This window comes from Centroberyx affinis, unplaced genomic scaffold (genome assembly GCF_046629955.1).
Source record: "Centroberyx affinis isolate AG114_WGS23_722 - 3 ecotype Tasmania unplaced genomic scaffold, CSIRO-AGI_Caff_v1 ptg000369l_1, whole genome shotgun sequence".
NCBI lineage: Eukaryota > Metazoa > Chordata > Actinopteri > Beryciformes > Berycidae > Centroberyx > Centroberyx affinis.
This window is the reverse complement of record NW_027279040.1, coordinates 1,094,603-1,122,151: the sequence shown is the minus strand read 5'-3', so window position 1 is coordinate 1,122,151 and position 27,549 is coordinate 1,094,603. Positions and strand designations below refer to the sequence as shown.

The window sequence follows — 27,549 nt, the reverse complement described above, 5'->3', positions numbered from 1 at the left end:
AAGGCTCACAAATCAACAGCCTCAAGTCCGTGCCTCACATTTTTTATTGTTTGCTTTAGATGGGAGCAATCTGTCAATGTGTGTCTACATTTTCCTGAGAATTTTATTTTGCTATTGATACCACATGACAACAGCCATTTATCTTATATTTAGCTTAATATTTGGAATTCTTACATTGCCCTGGTGGCCACATGTTAGAGAGATTGCTGTGAAACTGCTCTTGAACTAAAGTGAAATAACCCTCATGACAGAATTTGATATGGTCGCAGCAAGGGCAAGGGCCCCATGATAATGATGTTAGGATATTCCCTGAATTTCTGGTATTCCTCCTGTTTTTGGTTATGCATCATACGTTTGAAGTGTGTCAGAACACAGTTTCCATTTACTGTGTCTATTCTATCAAAATGTCCTTGGTCAAAAACAGTGCGCCTGATAGAAAATGAGGCTCCAAGTTAGAATGGGTTGACTGCATACGTTCTTCAGATAAGACAAAAGATGCACAGGGAAAAATATTTGTGTTCGCACTTGGTATTAGAAATATTTAAACAATCAGTCTCCACTGCTTGCCCCCTGGGTTGCCAGGTTATGTTATTAAAAAATGTTTTAGGGAACAGGGTTGTAGGCTGTCCTTGTTTTGATCAACTGCTCTAATGCATATTTGCCACTGCAGTAGGCTCATCTACCATTAGTATGTAAATTATTTGAGATGATAAATTATTTTACTGTGTGACTTCTGCCTGTTTTTAAGCTTGATATAGACCTATCTTTGCTGGAAATTGGATATGTGTTTTCTCAGTTTTCTAGCCTATCTGAAAAAAAAAAAGAAGAAAAATGTCAAAACATGAGCTATAGGCTTTTGGATGAAGCAGCCTGGCTTGGCTGGCTTATTTCAATACAGTTAGGTGAATCAGTTTGTTCTGGGTTTCAGTGGAGGAGAAGGCCTTGTACATAATGAAATAGAAATGTTGCTGATGTCTTCAACCGTAAATGCAGATATCCAGAATAATGTTGCGCAGTCTCATCATCAGAGTCTATTGTTAGTGGTCTAATTCTGGCTACCACTTGTCTGGGTGGCCTTCAGCTACTATCAGTATTTATAATGACAGTTATTTGTTTATTTTACATTACTAATCCTTTTAAAATCAAAGTGAAATTCAGTGTCCTCTTTTGAAATGGAGGACTAACATTGATGCGATTCTGAATAGCAGTAGATTATTACTGATCATTCTTATATCATTTTGAAGCCTGCAGTACCTTTGTGTGTAGTTCTGGCATTTCAGACTCTATAGATTTACCTCAAATCTGAATTGCAGCCTTTTTAAAAATCCTATTTTTTTGTGTTTCTGTTTATTCTTTCAGTACAACAAGCACCTCTTTGTGCATATCGGGCAGACAAACCATTCCTACAGTGATGCCCTGCTAGAGTCGGTGGACATTCGTCAGATTTATGACAAATTCCCTGAAAAGAAAGGAGGACTGAAGGAGCTTTTTGGCAAGGGCCCCCAGAATTCCTTCTTCCTCATAAAATTCTGGGTGAGTGTCACATGTTCGCTAAGTACTGTAAATACATGCTCTTTTTCTGCTGAATAGTAGTTGCATGAAAAAGGAGGTAAAGAAAATTAAAGGATATTTTTCAAACAAAATAAAAAAAATAATAGTGTCTCAAATTGATTACATTTTACATACATTGGTCTCTATAGCATATCATAGCCAGTTTCTAATGGCAGATTGTTAAACATTCGACGGCAGAATCCTGTCCAGTCTGTTCAGGTTCATCTTCAGTGAATGGATGTAATCAGTCGACACAGAGAAGATTGCACTCTTAATGTTTGCAGAATGCACTCTGCTATATTTGGACTTGCATAGCAGGAGAGCTTGTGATCAAAGCACTCTCTAATTCAGTGTAATATCTCAAAACAATGGAGTGACCTGGTTGCACTCCTAATGGCTGTTTAAACATTGCATGTATTTCCTCCCTGATGCAAAATGCTAACTAGCGGCAGTCAACAAAGTACTGCCGTATGCACTTGGACCAAGTCCCTTCAAATTCCTTTTGAAGTGACCGACCAATCTAAATTTCAAATGAAAGGCAGAATCTGCACAATAATGAATGTATAACTGCTTTGCTTAATGAAGGAGGAGAATGTTGTAGAAGGATGTCTCCTCTTTTTGTATCCATAATGAACAGGATGTTCTGGGCATAGAAAGGCTGCCCTCCGGGAGCGGACCCTTTCAGCCTTGTAAATCAGCCTTTTAACATAACTTCATTTAATCCTCTTTAGAATCTTGTTTCCAATATGGACGCATTTACATGCTTATTCAGATGTTCTCATTTGATATTAGATGTACATGGATAGCCTAGACAGCTCTGTAATGAGACCCAGACTAGCAAATACTTCATTCAGAGATTTATCTAACGCCTTTTTTTTTCCAAGATACCACATGCAAACCCAATTCTGACGTCCTGTAAAAGGCCAGGAGCATAAAGATATAGAGTCTAGTCGTGTGACATAATTTGGATCTCCTGACACATTTCTACTTCGTCTCTTCCTCTCTTTCCAAACTGACAAGTGGATTTTGACGCTTTGATGCTTTGCACTGTTGGATAGATATGCAAAATCATGTCAGACAAACTGGCACCATCTTTATGCACCTGCTCCATTGGTCCTGCAAATCACTTTTCGCTAGAGGGCAGTATGCTCATTTCTAATATACAGTATTCCGCTTTTGTTTTTTTGTGTTATGTTTTTGTGTATTGTGCTACTTTCATGTCTTAGATCCCGTAAAATGGACCCTAAAAAGAAATGTTCTTTCACTGAATGTTCTTTCTTTTTTCTGGCTCCCAGGCTGACTTGAACTGCAACATTCAGGATGACACAGGAGCTTTCTATGGAGTGACTAGCCAGTATGAAAGCTCTGAGAATATGACCATTACCTGTTCGACAAAGGTGTGCTCCTTCGGCAAGCAGGTAGTGGAGAAAGTGGAGGTACGGACTCAACTGTTGACTATTTAAATGTTCCAGTTCTGTGAATCAGAATAACTGTTAATAACTGTATTAACACAATCAGAATCAATCAATCAATCAGAATAATATGTATACAGAAGTATTTCAATCCACTGTAGTGTATTTCTTCATGTCCTATTTTTCATTCCATGTGTTTTCGGTCTTTTTGTTCTCTTTCTTTAGACTGAATATGCGCGGTTTGAGAACGGACGTTTCGTCTACAGGATAAGCCGGTCTCCTATGTGTGAATACATGATCAACTTCATCCATAAGCTAAAACATCTGCCAGAGAAATATATGATGAACAGCGTGCTGGAGAACTTCACTATCTTATTGGTAATCATCGCTCCTCTGCTGCCCCTCTGGCTGTCACTCTTCCTTCCAGCCGTCTCCTAATAAGCCCCAGCGCAGCGCCTCGCTGGCTCTAAGCGGGCGAGGCGAGGCGCTCCATAGGACCCTCATTCCTCCTGTCTTTGCTGCCGGGTGTGTCGCTGGGCCCTGGTGGCTCCAGCTGGCTTGAAAAAAAGGGGTTCTGGCTGGGCCTTAGATGAGTTTCCTCTCTCTGGTCCTGCATTCCTCACATTCCACAGGGGATGAAACACAGTGTGAGGAGCCTCATTATCTGCAGGGGAGGAGGGTGGATAAGAGGGGGCAGGAACCCCTGTTATTAGCCATCACATGGGGTCTTAAAGTCTCATTCTCTTCTGCCTAGAAAGCAGGAAAAAAAAGAGAGGCATAGAATGTCCTTCTGTCTGATGCATATGTGGGTATGTGCACTCAAAATAATGCCCAGGTTTCTTTAGGTTTTTTTCTCTCTATCATGTATCAACTGTTTCTCTGGCTGACAACTGTGTGGGCTGGTTTGAAAATATGGCGATACCTTTACTCCTTTCTACTTAGATTCAGATTCAGAAAAAGCTTTACTGGCAGGAATCAAGTAGTATTGAGTGTTGCCAAAGCATATTATAATAGTACAGGATACAATATGGTACAATATAGATGAATATAGGAATTATAGGAAATAAATGAATTACAAATTAAAATATAGGAATTCCTAATTGTAAAAACTCTATTTTAAAGATTGTTTATATGATAAATATGGTTCTATGCAATGCTGTGGACAATACACATATGCAATGCATCCTAGACAATTTAGTCACTAATTATCATCCTTGAGATTATAACACAATGAAACATATCTGGCAGCAAGTGTCTTTTCAAGTGTTTTCTCCTCCACTCTTGAACTCTGCTCACAATATTACATTGAGCGTAATGCTTTTCTGTGTTTTCTTTATCTTGCAGGTGGTGACGAATAGGGACACCCAGGAGACTCTGCTATGTATGGCGTGTGTGTTTGAGGTTTCAAACAGTGAGCACGGTGCCCAGCATCATATCTACAGACTGGTAAAGGAATGAAAGCCCCAGCACCTCCCCCAACCCCCCCCCCCCCCCCCCTGCCCCCCTCTTTTCATAGACTTACCAACCTCAAAACAAGTGGCAGTGCCTCTACCTGAAAGTCACACCTACAATGCTTTTTGGTCATAGTATTGGGTGAAGTCAGTTGTTATAAATTTTGTTTTGTTTTTTGTTTTAATTGTATGTGTTTGTTATTTGACTGCAGCTGTGAATTGCGGTACAGTTGTTTTATGTTTTAATACAAGAGTTATTTCTCATTTAAAATATGTTGAGTCGATCTCTGTTGGATATACATGTGGCCGTTCATAAAGAATTTACTGGTTGAGATTAATTTGGTAAACAGAAACGTGTGTGTCGTCTTCTTCTGCTTTGTCATGTACACTAAGAAAAAAAAAAAAAGACACCGGCCTTTTTTCCCAACGGCCTGACGTGGTCTGTGTAATATGTATGAGTGTGTTTTGTATGTCTGTGGTTGATAACTTGTGAGCATACATACTGTAGACAAACATACACCCACAGCCAATAGATGTTCCAAAGAAACAAAAATATCACAACACAAGACTAAGATAGTTGAAGGCAAGTGATAGTGGACATGATTATTACAAAATCAGTGCTAAAAAAAAAATCAGCTTTCAGGAAATGTGTTTATCCCTGTTGAAGCACTCCAAGTCTTAGACACTAACAACAGAATGAATGCACTGTGAAAATACTACAAAGTTTTACCTGCATCTGTTCCATTGATCTAGCAAGTCTTACCACCTGCTAAGCAGTTCTGTGCTGCAAATGAGTCTTTCTCCTGTGACAACCGATAAGAGAATTATTTAGGTTTTTAGATCCATGAAAAGCACTACTTCAATTACTCTGACTGGGCTCTCAGCTTGTCCAAAGCACTTTGTTCCCCTTATTGGACATGCCTTAGTGATGCTAACTTTTTTTTTTTTTTTTTCCTTTAGATCTGTGGTTTTTACTTAAATAATCATGAGACAATAGATCACTTCTAGACAGCAGGCCTTGTTCAGTATGCTGTGGCATTGACCCCCTGAATGATGCATTTTTCAGCCTCAGAATATTCCTCCCTCTGGGTATCGCGGTGTGATAAGTCCAAGCCAGAGTGTTGCTGCCTTTATGTTCACACTCCCCCATGTTTCTGTGGCCTACACCAATTTCCGAGCCTTAAACATGCTATAGCTGTGTGAACTCCAAAAGATGCCACTAAAGCTGTGATCTCTTTGCGGGAAGACTCTTTATAATGTTTGCATTGTGTCAGAAATTCACAATACAATCTGCCAAAGTGTAAGTGTACAGTGCCTTAGAATATATTGTAACATTACCCATACTTTGTTTTGAGTCTAAAAACAGTTTTTTTGTGGATGAGAAAGATAAAAAAATCACCAGTATACAACTTGGTACAACATTTCCACATCTCTGAAAAATTATACGTTGCTTTTAAATGGTACACTCTTAGAAATACAAAGGGTTTTTTTGTAAGGTAGTACACTTCTGCTGCATGAAGTTTGCTGATTGAATGTTTATTAACTAGGGTTCTTCACATCTGTAAGAGTTCTAACACATAAATTAATACAGGTTCTATTTTTTGAGTTTCTAACTCTAAAAAAGTGTTAATAAAATATCAACCTTTTTCTAAGAGTGTACTATATACACAAACTGACTTTGCCTTTCCTGTTGTAAAAGACCAAAAATACAGAGATACAGTCAATCTTTTGTCATGTCCTGCACTGTAGCAAGGAAGTGCCTTTGGTTTAAAAAATTTCCAGCTTCAAAAAGACAGAAATTATTAATTAAATGTTGCTAGACCAAAAATGAGACATAAGTGAAACCAATCACCACATTGCCTTTTTGAAGGTTTGTAATGATGGCAGGGGACAGCTGGTTACTGGTAAAATAAATGATATATTCATTCTTATGACAATGTAATTTGATTTCAGAGCTGATGTATTTGAAGAAAACCTATTTCTTTGCTGAGGTCAAAGACTGAAAGACCTGTTGACACGTACAGCCACTGACTGCATGCAGGATGTCAACTCATAATTAATGCAGCTGTTGAAAGTCATATGCTTCGTACACACTTGCAGGTTTAAAGGGTTAAAGGGTTTTTACAAGGTTTTGGAAACATTTTTGTTTTGTATTTTCGGCATTTTTGCAACTTTCCAGTGACGACATATTCACAAGATCTGAAAACCACACAACATTAGTTACAAGAATGTTCATGATGTTACTGTACTATATAATGCAGACATAGCTACGTTGTCAATGAGGCAGGCACCCGACACGTGAGCTAATATCACTTATGAATCTTTCACTGTTTACTGAATTGAAAGCAAAGTGATTTGAGAGTAGGCCATAATTAAATCTACTAATACTAAAATTAAGTTTGGAATAAATCTAATTCAGTGTTTTGGAGTCTACATGATGTAATTTAATGGACAACATATCAATAACAATTCTGCGGACAAGAACGCAACTGAAAATCGTAAATGGCTTTCAAACTGTTTCCAAAACCAGGTCCAAAGTGGCTGAAAGTCAGATTTGTTGGATTTAAAGAATCATTTCCCAAACGTTAGAAACTGCTAGTGTGGACGAAGCCATAGAGGTTAATACTTTTCACCATAAAGACCATAGCTACTCAGACATATATTTACTGTTTCTTACAAAACTATATTCATCTGAAAGTATCTTAATCTAAGAATTTCTAAATAATTACAGACAATGTCTCTGGTGGATGCAGACAAAGTAAGTTCAATCATTCAGTATTTTGCCACAGTCCTATGGACACTGTGGAGTTTTAATAGGCTTTTTTTCTTGTTATGTTTACCCTGTGTATCTGTTCACATTTATTGATTACTTAGTGAGATGTTCCTGTTTTCTTATTGTACTTGTATACAATTGTACTTGGTTTTGTGATGACATTTTCTGTATATTGCAAGCCCAATAGGATGGTAATGATGTTACTGCTGCACTGCTGGTACATTTTGACATGTAATTTCAACCCTAAAACAGTAGGACTGATGCCTTTGATGGCATGAATGTCTGGTGGACTATTTGAATACAAAATGGACACAAAACATGGCTAAGTTGAGGAATCATGCCACAAACATATCAGCAGTTTAGCTCTTGTTATTTGTAATTTTGTCTAAGAGTAGGTACTGGTACCTTTTTCTTTCATTACCATTTTCAGATGTTGGCTTTAAAGTGATCTTTCACATAGCTCAGATAGTATCATACACACATTTGGGTTTTGTGTGCAGACTTTTTTGTAAAAAGGTGCTTTGTACAAAATTATATCTTAGCTTGGTACAGAAGTGTGATATCTTTTCATATCCATGACAGTAACGTGTGGGAGCAAGGGAGAGAAAAGAAACTCTGCTATGTTTATGTGTTCTGCATATGGTCTTGTTTTTGCTCCGTAACATTATGATGCCTTCTTGATAATAGTAGATATTTTGTAGCTTTCTAGATCCTTTGTATGTATGCAATATTGAAGTTAAATAAATCTGGAAAATATTGTCTCTTTTTTGTTGTCACTTTAACAAAAGCATTTCTCATACCTGAAGTAATTTCTGTGCACCAGACATGAGCACAACTTGAGTATCCACACAGCCAGAAGTATTTTATAAAAATATGGATCATACTGTAATGTATAAACTATATATTTAGACACCATTTTATAGTATACAAAACTTACCAACTAACGTTAACTGCACAAACACCAGATTAACAGCAGATGGAGCCTCTCACTTGCTTTATCTCAGTGTGTCTGTCCTGTTCATGCCTCTGCTTCACATTTTAATGCACAGTACTGTAGTAATGGAATCCAGCAGCAGAGGGAGACATTGCTAAATTGACAGCAATTGCATTAAGATTTCCTTACCTGCTAAACCTTCTGTTACACCAGCTGTTTGACAGTGATTAGGCAATAAAACCTTTTCATACTACCCTTACTGAATCTGTACAGATGACCTGAAAGCATTAGTCTGCATTAGTCTAAATTGCCCATGGTCTGACCGCCTGCCTGGTCCCTTATTTGCTGTATTTTATGTGATGTAGGGGGTCTGCCTGAAGAGAAATGCATTGACACTTGGCATTTTTCATTTTGAAACAACAGAATTTAAGTCGAGGAATAGGCTATACCTTAATATATTATTCACTGTGTCATATCTTTAGTAAGACCTACAGGGGTTTATAAAAAAAAAAGCTGAAAATCATAGGAAAAACAGAGCTAGGATAGCATTTATTTTGGTTCAGCATTTATTTAGTAAAGAGAAGAGTGGCAGCCTGAGCTTAGTGGAGCTAGAAGACAATTTAGGAAAGGTATATTGAGATTATTGTGGAAGCTCATGAAGTTAGCATGGAAGAAGCAGTTTATTCTTTGATTGTGGTGTACAGCAGGAGGGATTTTCATTCCCACTGAGGAAAATTCTGTGGATATTAGTCTGTTTCGGCCTATTTGCCTCCTTAATGTAGAAGAGTTTCTTAAATGCGGTGGCACAGAGGCTGTCAGGTTACTTAGAAAGGATGAGGTATTGATACAAGAGTGAGGTGGAAAGGTGGAATACCACACTTCTGGATGCTAAGAGCACACAGGTGTGATGTGGCACCAAATTCAGTCAGAAAACTGAATTTGACTCATTATAGGTGAAACTTATGCTACCAGCTCCCCAGAAGCTTAGTCAGTGGGTAGGTGAGGACCCCCCTGTCCCTTAGGTTCAAGCACAGCTACTCGTAGGGCATGTTCACACCAATCATTTTTTATTCAAACTCTGGAGCAATTACTCATTTAGTTTTTTTGTTTGGCCAGCTATAGACAATGCCATTCAAACTCCAAAGACCCACACCAACACCACCTTCCTACATTCAGACCAACTACAGACGGATGTTGACATCTGACAGCTCGTCATGCTTGGAAAACTGGAAACTCGCAAACTGCAGTCTGGACTGATGCTCATATTGGGCTATTTCTTCATGTGTTCTTAACTGGTATGAACACCATGATAAATAGGGTAAAGAAGAAGGTAAAGACCTCTCATTTTTCTACAGCCATTATAATATGCTTTCAAAATTTATTTGAGAGTGATATATTGAGGAAAACATTCTACACATTTAAATATTTAAAAACATCACAGTCTTTTCCTGCTGCCACCTGGGGCCGTCAAAGTGCAACTATCAGTATAATCATCATCTCTTTAATGTGGTCACATCCTTGACATCATGGTTGAGATTATCATGTAAGCCTCTTAAAGTACTAATTAATTTGATCTGAACTAAAGATGAAAATTATAATTACTAAAGAGGCAGCGCCTTCACAAAAGCTCAGCCATTAGGAATACACGTGTGCAATTATTTTTTTTTAGTTCTTTAATTCAGAATTTAATTTTCTATTGTCCACTCATCTGCAAATTATGAAAAGCCCATCATCATATTGATGCTGTTATTGCCATGAATATTTTTGTAAACACTCGAGTAAAACATCTGTAATCTTTGTTGATTACAGTCTCACGCCTACTAAACTCTCAAGACATCTAATGTATAATATTTGACATTTTTTCAAGAAACAATAAGCATCATTGCCATGATCACCATCATAACACCAATTAATTGCCAAGATGCCACAGAAGATAAACTATGCTGTGCACTTTGTATCCTGCAGAAGATATTTACCTGTCCTCTCTTGCTATCACAACACATCATCACACAACACAATGTGCAGGCTTCTTTACCGGTACTTGCCCTATTTTAGGAGCAGTCACGTGATCAAAGCAAAGGCAGTCTTGTGAAAGCGCAGCATGTAAGCAGCGCAGTTAAAACCAAAGTGTTTGCTTGGAGGAGTCAGCCACAGGAAAGGGAACTGAACCAAGGGACGCATGGACCTGCAACATCCAGCCCTATCAGCAGCTTGACGGAGATGTTTCTTGCACATAGAGGACACACACATGTCCATGCTTGAAATAAGTATGGGGAGTGTTGCTTTTTATTTTCGACATGCGGATTTATTTCTATTTCAAGAACTGTTTATTCTCGTTTTAACTCATTAGAACATACAGTTTAGCTTCAGTTAACGATGGAGTCGGAGGAAAGTAAGATATCCGTGTGGGTTTGCCGCGAGGAAAAGCTCGTGCTCGGCTTGTCAAAGCGCACTACCTGTGCTGATGTAGTCAAGGTGCTTCTGGACGATCAAAACTTGCTGCTCAGCCTCTCGGCAGCGATGCTCTCCGGATCGTCTCAATCCTATTGCATCGTAGAAAAATGGAGAGGTTTCGAGAGGATTTTGCCCAACAAAACCAAGATTTTACGCCTGTGGGGCGCGTGGGGAGAGGAGCAGGAGAATGTCAGGTTCGTGCTGGTGAAAAGCGAGGCGTCTCTGGCGAACCACGGCCCCCGGAGCGCAGAGGCGCGGGTGGTGCTGAGCAAGCAGAGTCCCTGTGTCTTCAGGGGGCCCGCAGCGGCTCCCATGGGCCTCATCTCCCCGGAGAAACAGCGGCGGATTGTGAGGAAAGCTTTCAGAAAGTTGGAAAAGATCAATAAGAAGAGAGCGCAGGCGGCGTCCAGAGACACGACGTCCTCTGCGGAGAAAATTGAAACTTTGGTTCACCTTGTGGTTTCCCAGGATCACACGATCCGCCAGCAGCTCCAGAGAATTAAAGAGCTGGACACGGAGATTGAAAAGTACGAGGCAAAAGTTCACTTGGACAGAATGGAGAGGCATGGGATTAATTATGTACAAGACACGTATTTAGTGGATGCTGCTGGGACTGTTGATGCGCCCTGCAGCCATGAGGGAGAACCACTGTTGGAGACTCTCGCCAAGTTTGAGGACTATGCGCGGCGATGCGAGGAGGTGGTGAGACTACAGGAGGAGCTGTCGGAGCACGAAGCCCTCGTGGACAACATCACCGTGCAGATCCAGGAGGAGCTGAACCACAGGTGGATGAAGCGGAGACAAGAGGAGCTCCACTGCAAAGACACCGAGCCCAGGACCGGCGAGAGCGCATCACCCGTCCCGAGGTCAGACAGCGAGGCAGACACTTCATCAGAAAACGAGCTGGAAGAAGAGAGGATCAAAACGCAGCTTGATACGAGTTTATACATTGGGCTGCGCCTCAACACGGATTTAGAAGCTATTAGGGGCGATTTAAACCTGACCCAGGAGATTTGGGGGGCGAGGGAACAGGAGATAAGGGATTTGCTGGAGAAAGTGAACATTTTGGATATAGAAGAAGGGACACCCGGTGAGGAGAGATGTAACTCTGTGACTGCTAAGACAGGGAGGATGTGCACTTTGGAGACGAAGAGCGGGTGGGTGGAGCAGGCCAGGGGTTTCTCCAAAACTCACAGTGTTAACGACGACGACTCAGACACAGGCTTAAGCTCTTTGCACAGTCAGGACTCAGACAGCCAGCCTGTGTGTGAGTCACTGGTTTAGGATTTGACCAGGAGGGACTGTGGTCATTTTTTATTAAACATAAATAAAGAACGTTTGTATCTATACAGTCTCAGGGATCTGGTTTGCTTCAGATTTACCAGAGTTTATTTCAACAGGTCTCAAAATTAGGTCGCTTGTATTTTAAGGCTACCCTAACGAAAATTCACTATAATATTCCTATAATATAGGGACTTGTGTCAATAGTGAGTTTATAGTGACTTTATTTGTATAATATCCTTCTAAAACTTATTATAGAATTACTATAGTTCTTTTTCGTTGGGGTAATGAGCGTTTATACATGTCCAAGGAATAATCAAACTCATCACTTTGTTAATATGCACTTATGGTTTCTGGTATTTGGTTGGGGGGATTGATTAGGAAGTGAGAAAAGAGGAGAGTTTGCTTCACATTGATTTCTATGGGCACACTGATGCCTATATGAAGGTGTGTGACATATCAATAAATCTTTCTTATGAAGCATGTTTATGAGTTAATTCATTGACATTCCCTTTCATTTTTGTTATGAGTTTGTTGGTATAAAAGTTACATTAAGGAAAAGTATATGTTTGTGGAAGTTAGAGTCACTTGCAGCAATATGAAACACACATCACAGAGTTCTGCAGGTGCAAGTAAAGAGGTACAACGAGATGAAAATGTCAAACAGATGCCAAATCGCCACTATGATAAAAGCAGGACATTTACATAACATCTTCTTGCCAACATACACTTAAGAGATTGCCCATAGGGAAACAATGCCAAACAAATAAGGTGAAGTCACATAGAGGGAAAAACAAACAAACAAATAAAACGCTCAAAAATCTATAGTCATGAAGAGGCTGTAACAACATGTATGAAACTCCCTTATAAACATTAATAACAAGCTGAAGCTACAGTATGGTACTCAGTGTATCTGCAGGTTTTGGCATGCAGACTCTTTCCTACACTGACTTTATTATTTCACCATGAGTATAATAATCCCAATGGGAAAGAACACTTAAACCTTCGCACAGAGAAACATTATGCATACCTTTGTAATTTTACTAGGTCAAGAAATTAAAAGAACTAGAATGCCTCAGAATTACTTTTCCACTTCCCCAAATTTACTCTCACTTTTTTTTTCTACTCTTGCAATCTCTCTCTCTCTCTCTCTCTCTCTCTCTCTCTCTCTCGCTCTCGAATTTTAATATTTGAATGTTCCAGGTAAATATATGAGTTATACTCTTTCTGTTTATCCGTTTTCTCTGCAGGATGAATGTTTGTGTTTAGCAGCCAAGCAAAACATCATCATGCAACTCTACTGTCCACATCAATAAGCTCCAAGCAGCCTGATCCTCTACATTAAACCTTTTACATAATTAGGCTACAGTCAAGTTGAGTTTTTCATAGTTTTATTTTACTGTGTGATTATACCTGGAGTCCGCTGCACAGTGGAAGCATGGGAATTACATACTAGACAAGCCATACACAGCAGGCATGTAGCCACTGATCTATCAAAAATCTGTAATCTGTTATATGTGGACACTATATTTGGACTGCGTTGATCATTATTCACCAAATTCATCTCCATCCCCAAGGATAGAGACACAGCATTTTATACATATGAGAATAAATTTCTGTATGCCTGTTTTTGCCTTTTTGTACACAGCTTTTTATTGAAGAATCAGTGCAATATTTTATAAATGATACCTCTATCACCCACTACAGGAGCCATTGATAAACATGTACCAATTGAAATGAAAAAATAGTGATATCACTGCTTACTGCTGATTTTATCTCCTGTCAGAAAAATAAGTTTCTAGGCCTGGCTCTATTCAAATAAAAACACATAAAACAGCAATAGAAACTGCACATGTTTTCCAAAGTACTCCACCCTAGATAAACCTGCCCATGTGCTGTACTGATTGCACAGTGAGAGGCAGGACTACATAAGGGCCTGTATACATTACTACCTGTATAGTCTCATGGCCCTGGAGGGAGTCATCTGCCTGCTTGATATGTAGAGTGAATAAATCAAAACCACAGGGAGGACAAAGGCTGAACAAAGCGGTTCCTGTGACATCTTAATGCAGCTGAGTGGCATACTGGAAAAGGAAATGTTATATAAGTCCTCTTATGTGTGAATATAGAGGAACATTAGGGGTAATGCCCTGTCCCTAGTGTACCATATTATACAAGATGGAGTTTTGCATTGTTTAATATTACAATGATAGTGATCAAGTCATGACATGACACTTATTATACCTTCAATTTTTACTTTGCCTATTGTATGACAGTGTTCCATGTCATTAAAGCTGCTAAACATAATATCTAAGCTACAGTAAATTAACTCTTAAAATGTTCTAATTTCAGTAATGCAAGGTAAAAAGTACATGCACTGTACCTTTGTATCAAAATATGGGAACATCAGATAAGCTGGGTTTAATGTGTCTCATATAACAAGTTATAATAATAATAATAATAATAAGTTATCCAGTTATCTGTTATCCAAACATCTAAATATACAATGACTGACCATTAGGAATTAGCACTGAGAGCAGAGAGACAGGCCAGAGAAAATCAATAAAAAGCTATTTACACTTGTAATTACTCTCAAGTACTTTAGAGAACTCAACTCAGTCCCTAATAAGTACTCCATTCTTTAGTGTTTTTCTGTTTGTCACCATACATCATTATCATCCATCTTCATTTCAGTGTTGCTCCGGTAAAATTCTTACAAGATCATTGAAGTAATCACTATGCTGAATGTGAAATTCAGATTGTCAAAATATTAGAAAAACAAAAACAAAAGTGACACAGTTACAAATTTAAAAAGGGACACAGATGCTTAAGAACAGAATTAGAGCCTGGAGCCAAACAAATTGCAGCTCTTGGCAACAGCAGTGTGATTCAAGGCATTGTTGTTGTGCTGAGTTTTGATTATTCAGCATATACTGTCAGGACAAGGTTTTAAACATTCACATTTTGAAGTAGAGCACAGGAAATTGTGATTTGTGTCTTATCTGAGGTCTATGACAAGTTAAATGTTTAGATGCTAAAAATGTTTAAATGTTAAAAATATATAATACATTTATGTCAAACTAAGTCATACGACTTCTAATAAACATCTTGCATGTAAAGAAACATTTAAAGCTTCCCTGAGAGCCAGAAGTCCTGCAACAGTCATTTTACATTTTACAAAGTTTTACTTGTCCGACAAAATGAAGCCTGAGGGAAAAAAAATGTAATGACAATCCATAATGCATGTTACATTTCAAAACTTTACGCAAAAAAGCAACAACACCAAAAAATAGCATTGAGACAGATGCGGACAGGCATCAGCTGCATGTTCTAGACAGGGACAAAATGCAGATGAAATCACTAACCACTCAACCTGAAGATTACATAGTTCTACTGACAAGAGAGTTTCACTAGAGGTCAAAAAGAAAATGATGCTTGAAAAAAAAAACCTTTTAAAACAGCTAATGTGCACCGACTGAGGAATCTATAATCTACCACATGAATAACACTCTCTGAGGCCTGGACTGCACTTCAAACACAACATCAAGTGGAAGAAAAAAAGAGCAACCCTATACAACTGGCAAATTAAAAGTAATCATGATAGTAGTATGCCAAATGTGACAGTAGCCCTAAGCTTCTCCCTGTCTTCCTGTCTCTCTGTTCCTGTATTTGTTATTTGTTTTCAAATCCTTCTGTCATTTTATAGATGCTTGAACAGGCATCAGTCCCCACATGGTGCCAAACTGTGCCAATCTCATTTGCATGAGAGATATTGGTAAATCGGGTGCTGAAAGACACCAGCTGCAGGTGCTATGCGTCTGTCTTAGTAGATACAGGCATCAAGGGGTTAAATAGCATCTAGTCAAGGTAAATTAACTCCCTGTTGCTTAGTGAATCATATGCAGAGAGTCATTTGATTAATCTCTTCTCTTTCTGTGTTGTACAGCTAACACATGTCCAAATGCATATTAACCAGCTTAGAAGTGCAACAATTCTGTGTCTGATTCTGTTCCATATTTTACATACACCAAATCCTTCAGTATGTTCCTACATGAGAACCTTCAATTTTTACACACAGGAGGTCCAGCGCAGTTCTTTAGTAAATCTGGGTCTGAGTGTGTTAACACACCTTTAGTTGGGTTTACCTTCAATTCCCCCTGCAAGCACCAGTTTTCATTTTAGTTTCACTGCTTTTTTTCTGGTCTTTCAAACCACTTTTCAAACAGTGGACACCCACAGATCATCTAGACCTAAACAAGCACCTCTCTCTTTATGGAAATCACTGTGACCTGAGTACAAGAGTTTCCAGCCTTGTCTGCCCTGTGTGAGGAACAAAACACGAGTTCAGCCTTGAGACAATATCTCTTTTTCCCATTTATATATGTGTGTAACTAAACAAGCAGGCTGGTGATCCATCCTGAATGGGTGGGTGAACGGGACGTTATCTGTGTCCACAAGGTCTGTGAGCAGGCTTTGGGTTTTAAGCAGAGGAACAACAACATCCTCTCCTTATCCTGGCATTGGATGGTTAATTGCAGCCAATGTGTGGACAATATTGGACCTGGAACATTTTGTGATAGTGAGGTAATGTTCCCTCTTTAGATCTGATTGTTGAAACTCCATGACAAGCGTTCCAATGTGATAAGTTTTAATAATGTTTGAGGAAAGAAAGAAGGCTGAGAGAATGGGACCTCATTGGGATTTTGACTAAGGGAAATTACAGGAACCGAACAACAACAACACAGCTTTAGTGTGTTGTATAGCAGAGAAGTGTTGTGTGAGAGTGCTCCAGGCAGCTCACGTTGAGTAATGTGTCCCAGATCTGCTGCTTCTCAGAGGTTGAGATTTGTTTGTGTTCTGTGAGTTGTTTTTGTCTTGCTTTGCAGCTGATGTCTTGGCGACAGCTCTCTTTAGAGGAGACAAAAAAGGAAGTGATCTGAGTGCAAACAAGTTCTTTCTGAGAGAAAGCAAAGGCACAGCGAGTAGGAGGCGGAGGGAGAGGGAGGGCAAACACTCGCATGAAAGGCAGAGGCTTTCAGCGGAGCCACTGAGACACTCTGTGCACCTCTCAGTGAGAAGGAAACACATGTGACAGTCGGCTGAGTCATAGCTGGGACAGACAAAGATCAGCCAGAGGAAGTTAGGACCACCTATAAAAACATAGGTACAGTACTGGACCGATCACCAATAACTCTGATTCTTCTCAAGAATGATTGTCGTCACAAGAGCATATACACATTAGACTCACTGACTTTTTAAATAATACACTTTCTCTCCTCACGTTAAAACTTTAATTTCAAAACAATATCCAAGTGATAACACGTAATTCAAGCATGCCAGAATAATGTCAGTTGTCATATAACGAAAAACCTTCAGGAAGAAATACACATGAGAATTTCTTTGAATAATTGAGGGTCTAACTTGTAAAGAAAGATTATATTTCCATCTCTAAATAGATAAGGATGTAACAGCGCTTCAACTTCAGGAAGAATGCAGAGGAGAGATATGGAATTAACTAATAAATATCAAACACAGTTTTAAAATACAACATATATGTCTCTGTCATAAATTAGCATAACAGACAGACTAGTATTATGGTTAAATGTAAACTGGGATTATTTGCTTGTTCAGAGGCAAATGCATAAACATGTTGGATCTACTCTATCGAATGTTACTGTTGGTCATTCTCCCAGGTAGTTTGGCCATGTTGAGAAGGGACCTCTGCTTCATGTTTGAATACTGCACATATTACACTATTTGCCCAAGTATCTCATATTTTTACTTTCTTGCTTGGTATGACAAGCGCCAACATTTTGACATCTGTTGTTTATGACAGGTGAAGTTGTTTTCCATCTGCCTGCTTCCACTGAATCTTGTGCATATCGTTCTCCACAATGGAAAGAGATGTGAGTTTCCAGACCTGATGGATCTATCAATCTGTTTGGTTAAGCCACTGTGAGAATTGACCAAGTTGACCTGCTGAGTCCCAGCAGCTCTGCACAGCAGGGATTATATTACTACCTCCGAGCCAAGGCACGTCTCTCCATCCTCTGTCAGCAGATTGTAACAAGCTACTGCCAAAGTCAAGCTGTAATACTTTAAATAGAGAGAGAATTAAACAAAGGTAAAAGAGATGATAGAAAATCTAATCACTTTTGACAAGCAATCATGAAGATTTAGCTGCAGAACTAAATTAATATGTTTGTCCACTGGACAAACATATTAATATTAAAATATTACCTTATACCATATTAGACTTAGTCATAGGTTTTGCATTTGCAGGTTTTGCAGTCATTGGTATATGAAGCAACTTGCATAGTCTGTAACATGATTTGTAAGTAAAAAAAACCAAAAACGTTTGGACTCTACCTCTTGAGAGCAAACACTGAAACACAGTGATGACGCAAATCTTCAGCAGGGGAAGAGTTTCAAAGTGTTTAACTTTGTCTTCGGAGGGAATGTGGTGGAACTGTGTCCCAATGCCTTGGGACCATGCAGTCTACTGTCGACTGTTTTTCTGTGCAACTGTTCCAAAACTATGTTATTGGACAACAACAAATGTTTTTGCTCTGGCTCCATAATTATAATTTTTGTTAAGAAATGACATAATTAATGAAAAGATCATCCCCCATCAACCAGAAAAACATTTGGAATTCATACTAAAATGACTACGTTACGAAATATAATCTTAATCTGTCCACTTTTGGCTGCCCTGAACAAAGGGGCCATAGTAGACTTGGCTAAAAAAGAAGCCTCACTACAAAGAGGACAGATTGCACTTACATTTAATTGTAATTATCATATGATTTCACAAGAGTATAGTGTCAAAATGAATAAGTGTGTTGCTGTCCAAACACTTTGGGGCTCACTATAAACACTACTGAGAGAGGTTTCACTTCCTGATGTTCTTGGTGAATTATCCATTGGAGAACCTCACCACACACACACACACACACACACACACACACACACACAACACACACTAACACACATTAGCCATCTTAAGTGTCTTTGTCACAGAGGGAATTTAGGGCAGCATCATTATGGAACAAGGGGAAGTACTGTATTACACGGCCTGTGAATGGCAACTGTCTTCCTGTCTCTTGATATACGGCAGCACTTCCCACTGTGCTCAACTCTCTCATGCGGCTCTCTTTTCATTTGACACTGCTAACATCATTTAGCCACCGGACCTGAGAGAAAAATCCTTTATACCATATGTGGCAAGCGAGATTTAATACCTATACCGAATATTCTCTGAGCGAAGAACGAGCACATTCTTTTCCTTTTTGTTTTAGAGATGCAGTTGTTGCAGAGTGTTTCCCACACCGCTGAATGAGGTTACATAGGGCAAGTTTTGATTATGTGGAGTTTTCCCAGAACACTGGAGCCACTTGAGAGAAAATGGAGGAATCTGGAGGGTCCTAGTCTCAAGCATTTCTCCGAGCTGGTCTGATTAAGGAGACAAAGGGTTTTCACCATTGTCAGTCATAATTTTCAGCATTTTCCTGCATCCTGCCTCTTTTCTATATCTGCATCACAAGCTTTCCAACACACAAGCATATCCCACATTCTCTGTCTCTTCTGCTACCACTCCCTGGTGTGTAAATGTACATGCACAACTCACATCCCTCTGCACACACAAACAAAAACATGGAAGGCCCTGACAAAGAAAATGGCCCAGTCTTTGTTGTGGGGTCATCCTGGGGTTCATGGGTCAGATTAGCGGAGGTTAAAGCTACTGAAGCATCACTGCCTTCTGAGTCGCTCTGCTGTGGGGTCACACAGGCCAACAGTTGGGAAGTAGGAGCCGATAAAGGAAGCACACTTTGCGCGGCAGGACTCCCTAACTCTGGCTCTTCACAGGCCGGGCACAGGTGTCCTGTGGTGGGGCAGGAACAGCGGGGGCCCGGGGACCAGAGGTCTCTACACGGCCACTACATCATTATGTCATCTTAATCAGCTCCATAAAGAGCAGTGAGAGCCTTCCCATGCTCCTCTCTGTCTAATTAGAGAGGAAATGACAACCTAAAGAATATCCTCTTCTCAGTAGGTTTTCACCAGTCAGCATCTATCGGTGCAGGAATACATTTTTTTGTATTTTATTTTATTTGTTGAGATGTTAAAAAGGAAGCTGAGGATGAGATAATAACATATACTCCAATCACTCCATATAAACCCAAACACTTGAACTGTTTTTCTTTCTCAGGACAGGAAAGCAAATACAGACATACAGTGGGTTGTATGCATTGCGACATTCTGCCCAGTTATATCTACACCAGGGATGGAGTCAGTTCATGAATAAACTCATCATTTCCAATTCAAGTGAGGAATTGGAATTGGAATTTGAAAAAAAAAACACATATGTGTTATATACATTATTATCAATACTGAATATCAGAAAATGTTAAAGGTACCTTTCAGGTGGTATTTGATGCATAACATATAAACGTAATAGGCTACATACATTATGATTTAATGTATTTGATATGTTTAAGTGTCTTTTATTTGATTCATAATGTTTGATTTAATGTTAAGTCACGATAATCTCTCTTAGAAGTGGAATTTCATTCCTGTCATTCCAATTCAATTCCAACTCCAGGAACTGAATTGGAATTTACCATGATAATTTACCATTTTCAATTCAATACCATTCTCAGTTCAATTCATGAATGGCCCTGACCATGATCTATACCACTTTCACCTTTAAAAACTGCTCCAATTAAAGTCTTAGACACACAAATACCTGTCTTATGGCAATATATGTCAAACTACATTAAACTACAGACTGAGAGAAATGCTGCCTCCTCAAATTAATTAAAATTAAATACATGATTTTTCTATTGTCAAAGCAAATTCCTTGCATGTCAGGAAAAAAATCCACCTCTTTTAATGGTACAATCTGTCAGTGCGCCCTAATCCCTGGAATGTGTCACTTTGTGTTCCTGCAGCCTTTGTTCGGTTTCAGAAAGCGCTCTGCCACGAAGTCACTAATGAAGGTATTGACTGGAGAGCCAGGACTTCAGTTAAAGTTCAATAACAGCGCTGAGGTGCGAGCCACTCAGAAAGCACTTGGCCTGCTGGTGACAGACCGGGGCCGGCAGTGTGCGCTCATTAGGCCTCATTGTGCTGGTGGCAGGTGTGTTAATCCTGCAGGACTGGGTGCTGACCCCGGACCCCGGCCTGTGGGGTACTGTACAGCCCCTTTCCTATACTGAAGGGCTGTCACATCCCTTAGGAGCAGACGCAGCCCAGATCTGTCACCAACAGGCTCATTACCCTCCACTAGCCCCCTCCAGACGAGAGCTAGTTCACCATTACTGGAGTTTAGGATAATCTCAGTGTACCAAACCTCATAAAACTGTATCACAACTGCTGCTGCGGAGATCTACGTACAATCTGAATGAGTCATGCAAAGTCATTAATGAAGAATTGATTGTTTTGGGAATGATTCATGTTTGTGCAATCACTCCCATTAGAAGAGAAGACAGACAAATCAACAAGTCATCATGATTCATGCCACAACAAAATAAATTATTTTCTTTGGCTGATTCAAAGTATCACAGGCACACGCACATTGTCTCATCACTAGCACTGCTCCATAGCAGACCTATAATTCAACATTTCAAGTAAAGCTAAATAATATACCACAATACAAAGCACAATAATACCAAATATTGTGCTTTGTTGCTAGACTAGAGGTAATGTTTCTTGGGGTGTGAAGACAAGAGAGGATAGAAGTTTCAAATCCAAAATCCATGTCCTGAGATGGTTCCCAGCAGGAATCAGCCCTTGTTCACTTGTTTCAAATGAAATGGGACCCTAAACTCAGGAGGCCCCTACCAACCAAAAAGTAATTAACAAATGTTGCCATGATTAACCTCGTTTCCCAACGCCATGTCCATTATTTCCCCATGCTTGGCAGTTATTCCCTCTCTCTATTCATACTGTATGCTTGTGTGTGTGTGTGTGTGTGTGTGTGTGTGTGTATGTGTGCATGTCATGGTATTGAATTTCCTGTTATCTTGAGAACTCATCACTCAATATTCATGAAACAAAGAAAACTTTTAGAAATTTTAGGAAAATACCTTTGCAGAAAGACAACATAAACGCCGATTTCAGTGGAATTCTTGTGTAATTAATGTTGAATAAAGGAACATCTTCTCCCATCGATTCTTTCTTTGGTCATTTTCTATTCTACCTTTTTTCAACATGGACTATGGTTACTGAGACCCTGAAGGTTATTAATGTTTCTGTGACTGGGAAAAGTAAAAGTAAAAGTAAACCAGACAGCAGCTAAATCTCCTCTCCTCACCCCGATCCCATTTAGGAAATCTCTGTCCTCAACTGTCAACATGAGAATGGTTGAGAATGTCAGGAATGTTTCTCTGTTACTGAAAAGCTCACTGAATGTTTTGTCTATGTTAACAGATGTGTGTCTGCTGTACTGTGAGAGTGTTACTGCATAAGCCCAGAAGAAAAATGAACCTGCATGGCTGACACCTAATACTGCAGCAGGAGAAAAAGTAATTTGTCACTACAAGTTAAGACTTATTTGTAAAACTGGCCCTGTTGCATGAGCATTTAACAATAAAATATAGCAATTATTCTTTAGAGGTGGTTTAGAGTTTTTTCTTTTACATCAATATTTCATTGTCAAATTATTTTGATTTTAATTAATTTTGTTGGCACAATGGCAGTGTCATTTCTTGGGGAGCATGAGGTCATGGTTTGTGCCCAGTCCCTGCCACATGTTACATTGATGTCACAAGTGGGATGGTGTGGGGTGTCCTGGTGGCGTACCATGTAAACATGATGTCCTGGGTTCAAATCTGGCCCAGGACCTTTATTGCATGTCATCCCAGTCTTTCTTGTCTCTATAAACTTTGATCTAATAAATACAAAAATGGTGTGATTAGGTAAAAGATACGGATGAAGAATGCCATAGTTGAGTGTGGGACACCACTATTTTCAGTAGGGATAGGGTAGCAACCCTGGAAGAGCCCACTAGCTTCTCTGCCAAATGGGAAATCCCTGTTGGCACGGTGTGGTGTCGTTGCTTCAGGAACATGAGGATGAGATTCTGGCCTGGTCCCCACCAGACACTTCAATATAATAAATGTGAACAACTGAGAAAAATAGTAGCCTGCACATGCTGTTTTACATAGAAACTGATGTAATTTTTGTGTTATTTCAACATTATTAATTACAAAATGGCTAACCAGTCCATTATTTATGCTAATGACCAGTCAAATATGTAATAATTTTTAAATGTATTACATTATTGTTTTTATTTGTTATTATTTTAACATCTTTAGTGCATTTATAATTGCCAGTGCATTATCAGCATTTATTGGGAAGTTATTACATTAGGATGTTGATACAAAATTGGCTGTTATTATATTCTCAGCTGATACACGCCTCCATGCATCCTAGGTTCACTACTAAAGTACAAATACATGTTTTACTTTCATGTTTTAATTTCAAGGAGGAAAAATGGTTTATGCGGTATAACGATGCTCTGTGATTGTGAAAATGGTGATTTCAGCAAAATGCACAATGCTAAAGTAGTCATATGAGGCCACACCCATCAGTGAAGAAAGGACAGCTGTAAGCATTTTACAGCTCAGCATGTTGGCTCAGTTATCTCTTCCAACAACACATAGATATTCTCTTATCATGCATAACAGAGGATTTCATGGGCGTGCTTGGTGTATCGGTTACAGAAAAACCCATGAAGACGTCTGGGTGTTTCTGAAATTCACAGAATTATCTTCCTCTCCATAAAAGTGAATGGATTCTGCCCCAGGCGAAACTCACAAGATCTTGCTCCAGAACAATTGCTGTAGTCCCCCTGCTTATCACTTAATGGGAAAGTTTGGTTTCACATACAATGGGAATGGATCGTGTTGCAGTGCTTTTGTGGGACACACTATTTCCCCATCCGAAACACACACTATGTACAGCGGAGGCTGGAACAGGATCAAAACAATGAGGATGTAGCACATTTCCAATTATGCTGCACCGCTTAGCTGCAGTGAAACATTATCATGGCAGCAGTTGTTAATGTGTTCACTCACAAGTGAAGTGCATCCATCTAAGCTCAAGCATCTGAGGTATATTTAACATCGTAACTTCACATATTTATGCACATATCCATTCGATATGTGTACACAAGAGTCTTTCACAGGCTTTCAAATCTCAGAAAGAGCTTTGGGCAAGGTAGGAAGCAATAAAGCAACAGCAATACAAATGCAACAGTGAGAATGTAACAGTATCCATGACATAAATTAAACATGTTGTACCTGCTATTTACTGCAAAATAAGATTTATATTGCTATCCAATCAGGTGACTGTACAGTATAATCTGTGAATAGACAATAGTTTAGAAAATCCTTAGGTGTGGCACTGTACCATACTGTGTGGTATCACAGTGGAGTGATGAGTTCAACTGTGTGCTGCAACCCACTGGTACAGCCTTATACATTAGACATTGGAAACACAACCAATTATGCAGCTATATTTCTGGAGAAATTATGTTTGATACATTTTAAGACTGAACACCTGTTCAGCCGCGCTCAGCATTGCTCCTATATGGCAGAGACAGCGACAAAAAACTGGACTTGGTATATTGACTCAAGTCCTTTCTATGAAATACAAGACTGTGATCCTCTGTCCAAAACCCCTGTTGTTCACTAAAACAGATTAGTCTCATTCTTATTAAGCTGAAGAGCAAGAACCTCTTATATTTGACTCTGAATTGTTTTATGATGAGCTTCAACCTGCCTGAGTCGGTGAAGCCTCTGTCTCATACAGATATCAACTGTAGCTCAGTTTGCACCTTTGCCCTGTGCCACTTTACAAACAGAAGATGTAACTTGGAAGACCAACACCAGTAAAACGTTATAGTCTCAAAAATGTTGCTGAGTGAAGTCAAATGCAGATATTTCCCCCTCAGTGACGAGCTTGTCATCTAGACTCGACCCCGGCCTCTTGGCTTTGAGCATCCCATGAGCACCAACACATTGGGGCTGCTGGAAAATTTACACCTGCTTAATGCACAAGCAAATACTGCATGGACATGTAAACTGTCCATTATAATACCAGTGTGTATGTTTCTTCATTGGTGGGGGCAGAACAGGACTGGTTCTCTGAAACTAAATACAGACTATATGGCTAGATAAACATATAAACGCAGGTCTTACACTCTAATGAGCATTGTCATGTTTGACTTGCCTCTTGTCAGACAGCGCAGTGCCCCACACCCCTGTGCACAATAAAAGCTCACATGAACTAGTCATTCCACATATTTGGAAACAGTTTAAAGTCTATTTTTTACACTCCATGACACAGGCAGCAGCCCCCCACCCTCACAGCTGATGCTGTAGGCTACTCATACAATATTGTACATATCATGATAGAAATATTAATTTTAAAGAAATCCATTGTTGTGTGTTACAGAAAGAAAAGCTTTCAGTGGAATGTCACTATTGCCACTCATTTCAGACATAGTCAAGTTTTATCAATACATTCTTTGTATTGGGTTTATGTGAAACACTCAAAGTTTGTTGACATTATTTGTGACACATTCATGAATCAACATTCAGTATTTACCATATTCATATGGCATATATTGTTGACTACACCTTGACAAAGACCAGCAAAATTGAAATATGCAGGTGTGTAAACTCAGATTTTCCATTAGTAGGCCTATACGTCAGACTGGCAATACGTCATTCAGAGTAGCCTCTCATCACCACGCCCCTTTTTCGGGGAAAACAATCCCACGTCCCGCATAGACGGCAACAGCGTAAACACTTTAAACAAGCCAGTTTAAATTAATAACGCTATGCTGAAGAATTGCTTTGTAGTTGGTTGCACCAACAATAAATCCAAAAACGTCCTAAGAAAGATCCTGATAGAAGGGATTTATGGCTCCAAGCTATACGAAGGGAAGACAGCGGGAAGCATGAGGACGCAGTGATGTGAGAGTTATATACAGAATATACAGAGGTAGAAGAATTACAGGGCATTACAAGGAGCACACATTCGTTATCCACATCATCAGGCAGCTTGTTTCTGGTTAGGTCTTACCCTGCCATGCAGTCACAATGGGCTGCCAGGATCTTCCCATCACTTTTGACAGCAACCCAGGTGTTGTGAGGCTTCTCTGTGACCCTATAAGATGGCTTGACCTGGATCTTAAAGATGGTACAGTCTGATCCTTCAGGTTTCAAATGATGGATCATCTGCACCCATCCATCCGTGAAAAATGTGTGCGCTTCCAGGGATTTGTAATTTTTCATCTTGCTTGCTGTGTAAATTCCTATATGATTAAAATTAAAACGACAACATCACTTATCACATCACAAGTAATTTCACAGGCATAGGCTACAGGTAATTTCTAGAGAGAGGGTCACACTCAGTCATATAACCTTTTTTAGATTATTTAATTCTGTTGATTACCAAGTGCATATAATTACCAATCAGAGTCAGAGGTTTGATTCTCTGCCCGAACCCGAACCTGAGACTGGCCCGGCCCGGCCCGGTGGGTCGCGGCCGGGTCGGGTAGGAATTTCCCCTCCGGGCCGGTCTCGTGGTCAGATATAAAAAAAATTCATAGCCGCCTGTAACCTGCATTATATAAAGAATAGGTTGTAGTGGGGCCCGAGTTCTTTGTAGGCTACTAACAGTTACTGGTTGGGGCTCAGGCTAGACTGACCGGGCTAACGTATAGGCATAACGTAGCTAGGTCAGCTGTCAGAGCACAGTGCTATTGCTAGCTAGCATACTATTTGTAGAGCAGGACTGAAAAGTAAAATATTTCACTGGTAATTTGCTTACATGGAGACTCAATAAGGAAAATAGATGTCCGAGTAGGACACCTCTGGCCATTGAGTGGGGTTATTGCACCAGCTTGATGCTGGGAGACTGAAGGGATGTGACTGAAGATGGATCAAATTAATTTTTTGGATGTATCTTGTGCGTTATATGGCAGGCAGAGTGGACATATATTTACTTGACATAGTGTCTTTGGGTCATTTATAAACAAATTTAATTCTGGTGGTTTTCTATTGGTTTTGTTTTGTACTGCTATTTTACATTAAAGTCTATGGCGAGTGTCATTTGTTTTCCCCCAAAAAGGGGCGGGGACGTGTTGCAAGCCAAAGTTCCCGGATGTGCCGGTCTGATGTATGCTTTGACCATAACCTTTACCAGGATATGACCAATCAAAACAGAAAATCTCCCCATATCAGTGCTTTGGAACCAACAGAGAACACTCCACTATGTAAACAGTGACTTTTTATCTCTTGTTGCTCTGTGATAGCATGTATGTGTAGACTGACCCAAAGACCATCTTCATTTGTGTAAACTGGAGATCATACAGTCAGGACCATATGTTAGTATAATTTATCAGAAAAGTAAAAATAGATAATCATCAGACAGGAAAGGACTAAGGATGTCAGTTCTCTCTCACTGTCAGTATGAATCATAGTTCATTATATGTGGTGATGTTACGTCATTGTTTGTCTTATCTGCTCCTCCCTGTCCTTGGAGGCACGCAGGGCGCAGAATTCTGTGTATCCAGACGGCGCCTGGAGATTTGTTGATGTTAAGTCTCTCAATGTCGATATTTCCCTTATGACTTGGAGAGTGTCAGACTGGAGGCAGGGAGACATATGGTACCTCACA

The 27,549-nt window shown here is 39.6% G+C and overlaps 2 protein-coding genes across 2 annotated transcripts in view; both read left to right on the top strand.

Moving 5' to 3' along the window:
• tead1b (TEA domain family member 1b) overlaps positions 1-4,445 on the top strand; it is a 51,036-nt gene extending 46,591 nt beyond the window's left edge. Inside the window, exons 9-12 of the mRNA XM_071515808.1 lie at positions 1,360-1,533; positions 2,847-2,987; positions 3,189-3,341; positions 4,308-4,445. Coding sequence (XP_071371909.1) covers positions 1,360-1,533; positions 2,847-2,987; positions 3,189-3,341; positions 4,308-4,421 — 582 coding nt within the window. The 3' untranslated portion in view covers positions 4,422-4,445. The remainder of the gene's footprint in view (positions 1-1,359; positions 1,534-2,846; positions 2,988-3,188; positions 3,342-4,307) is intronic.
• Positions 4,446-10,497: 6,052 nt separating this feature from the next.
• rassf10b (Ras association domain family member 10b) lies at positions 10,498-11,859 on the top strand. The gene has a single exon (XM_071515848.1). The coding sequence runs from the start codon at positions 10,498-10,500 to the stop codon at positions 11,857-11,859; it is 1,362 nt and encodes a 453-aa protein (XP_071371949.1).
• Positions 11,860-27,549: the final 15,690 nt, after the last annotated feature.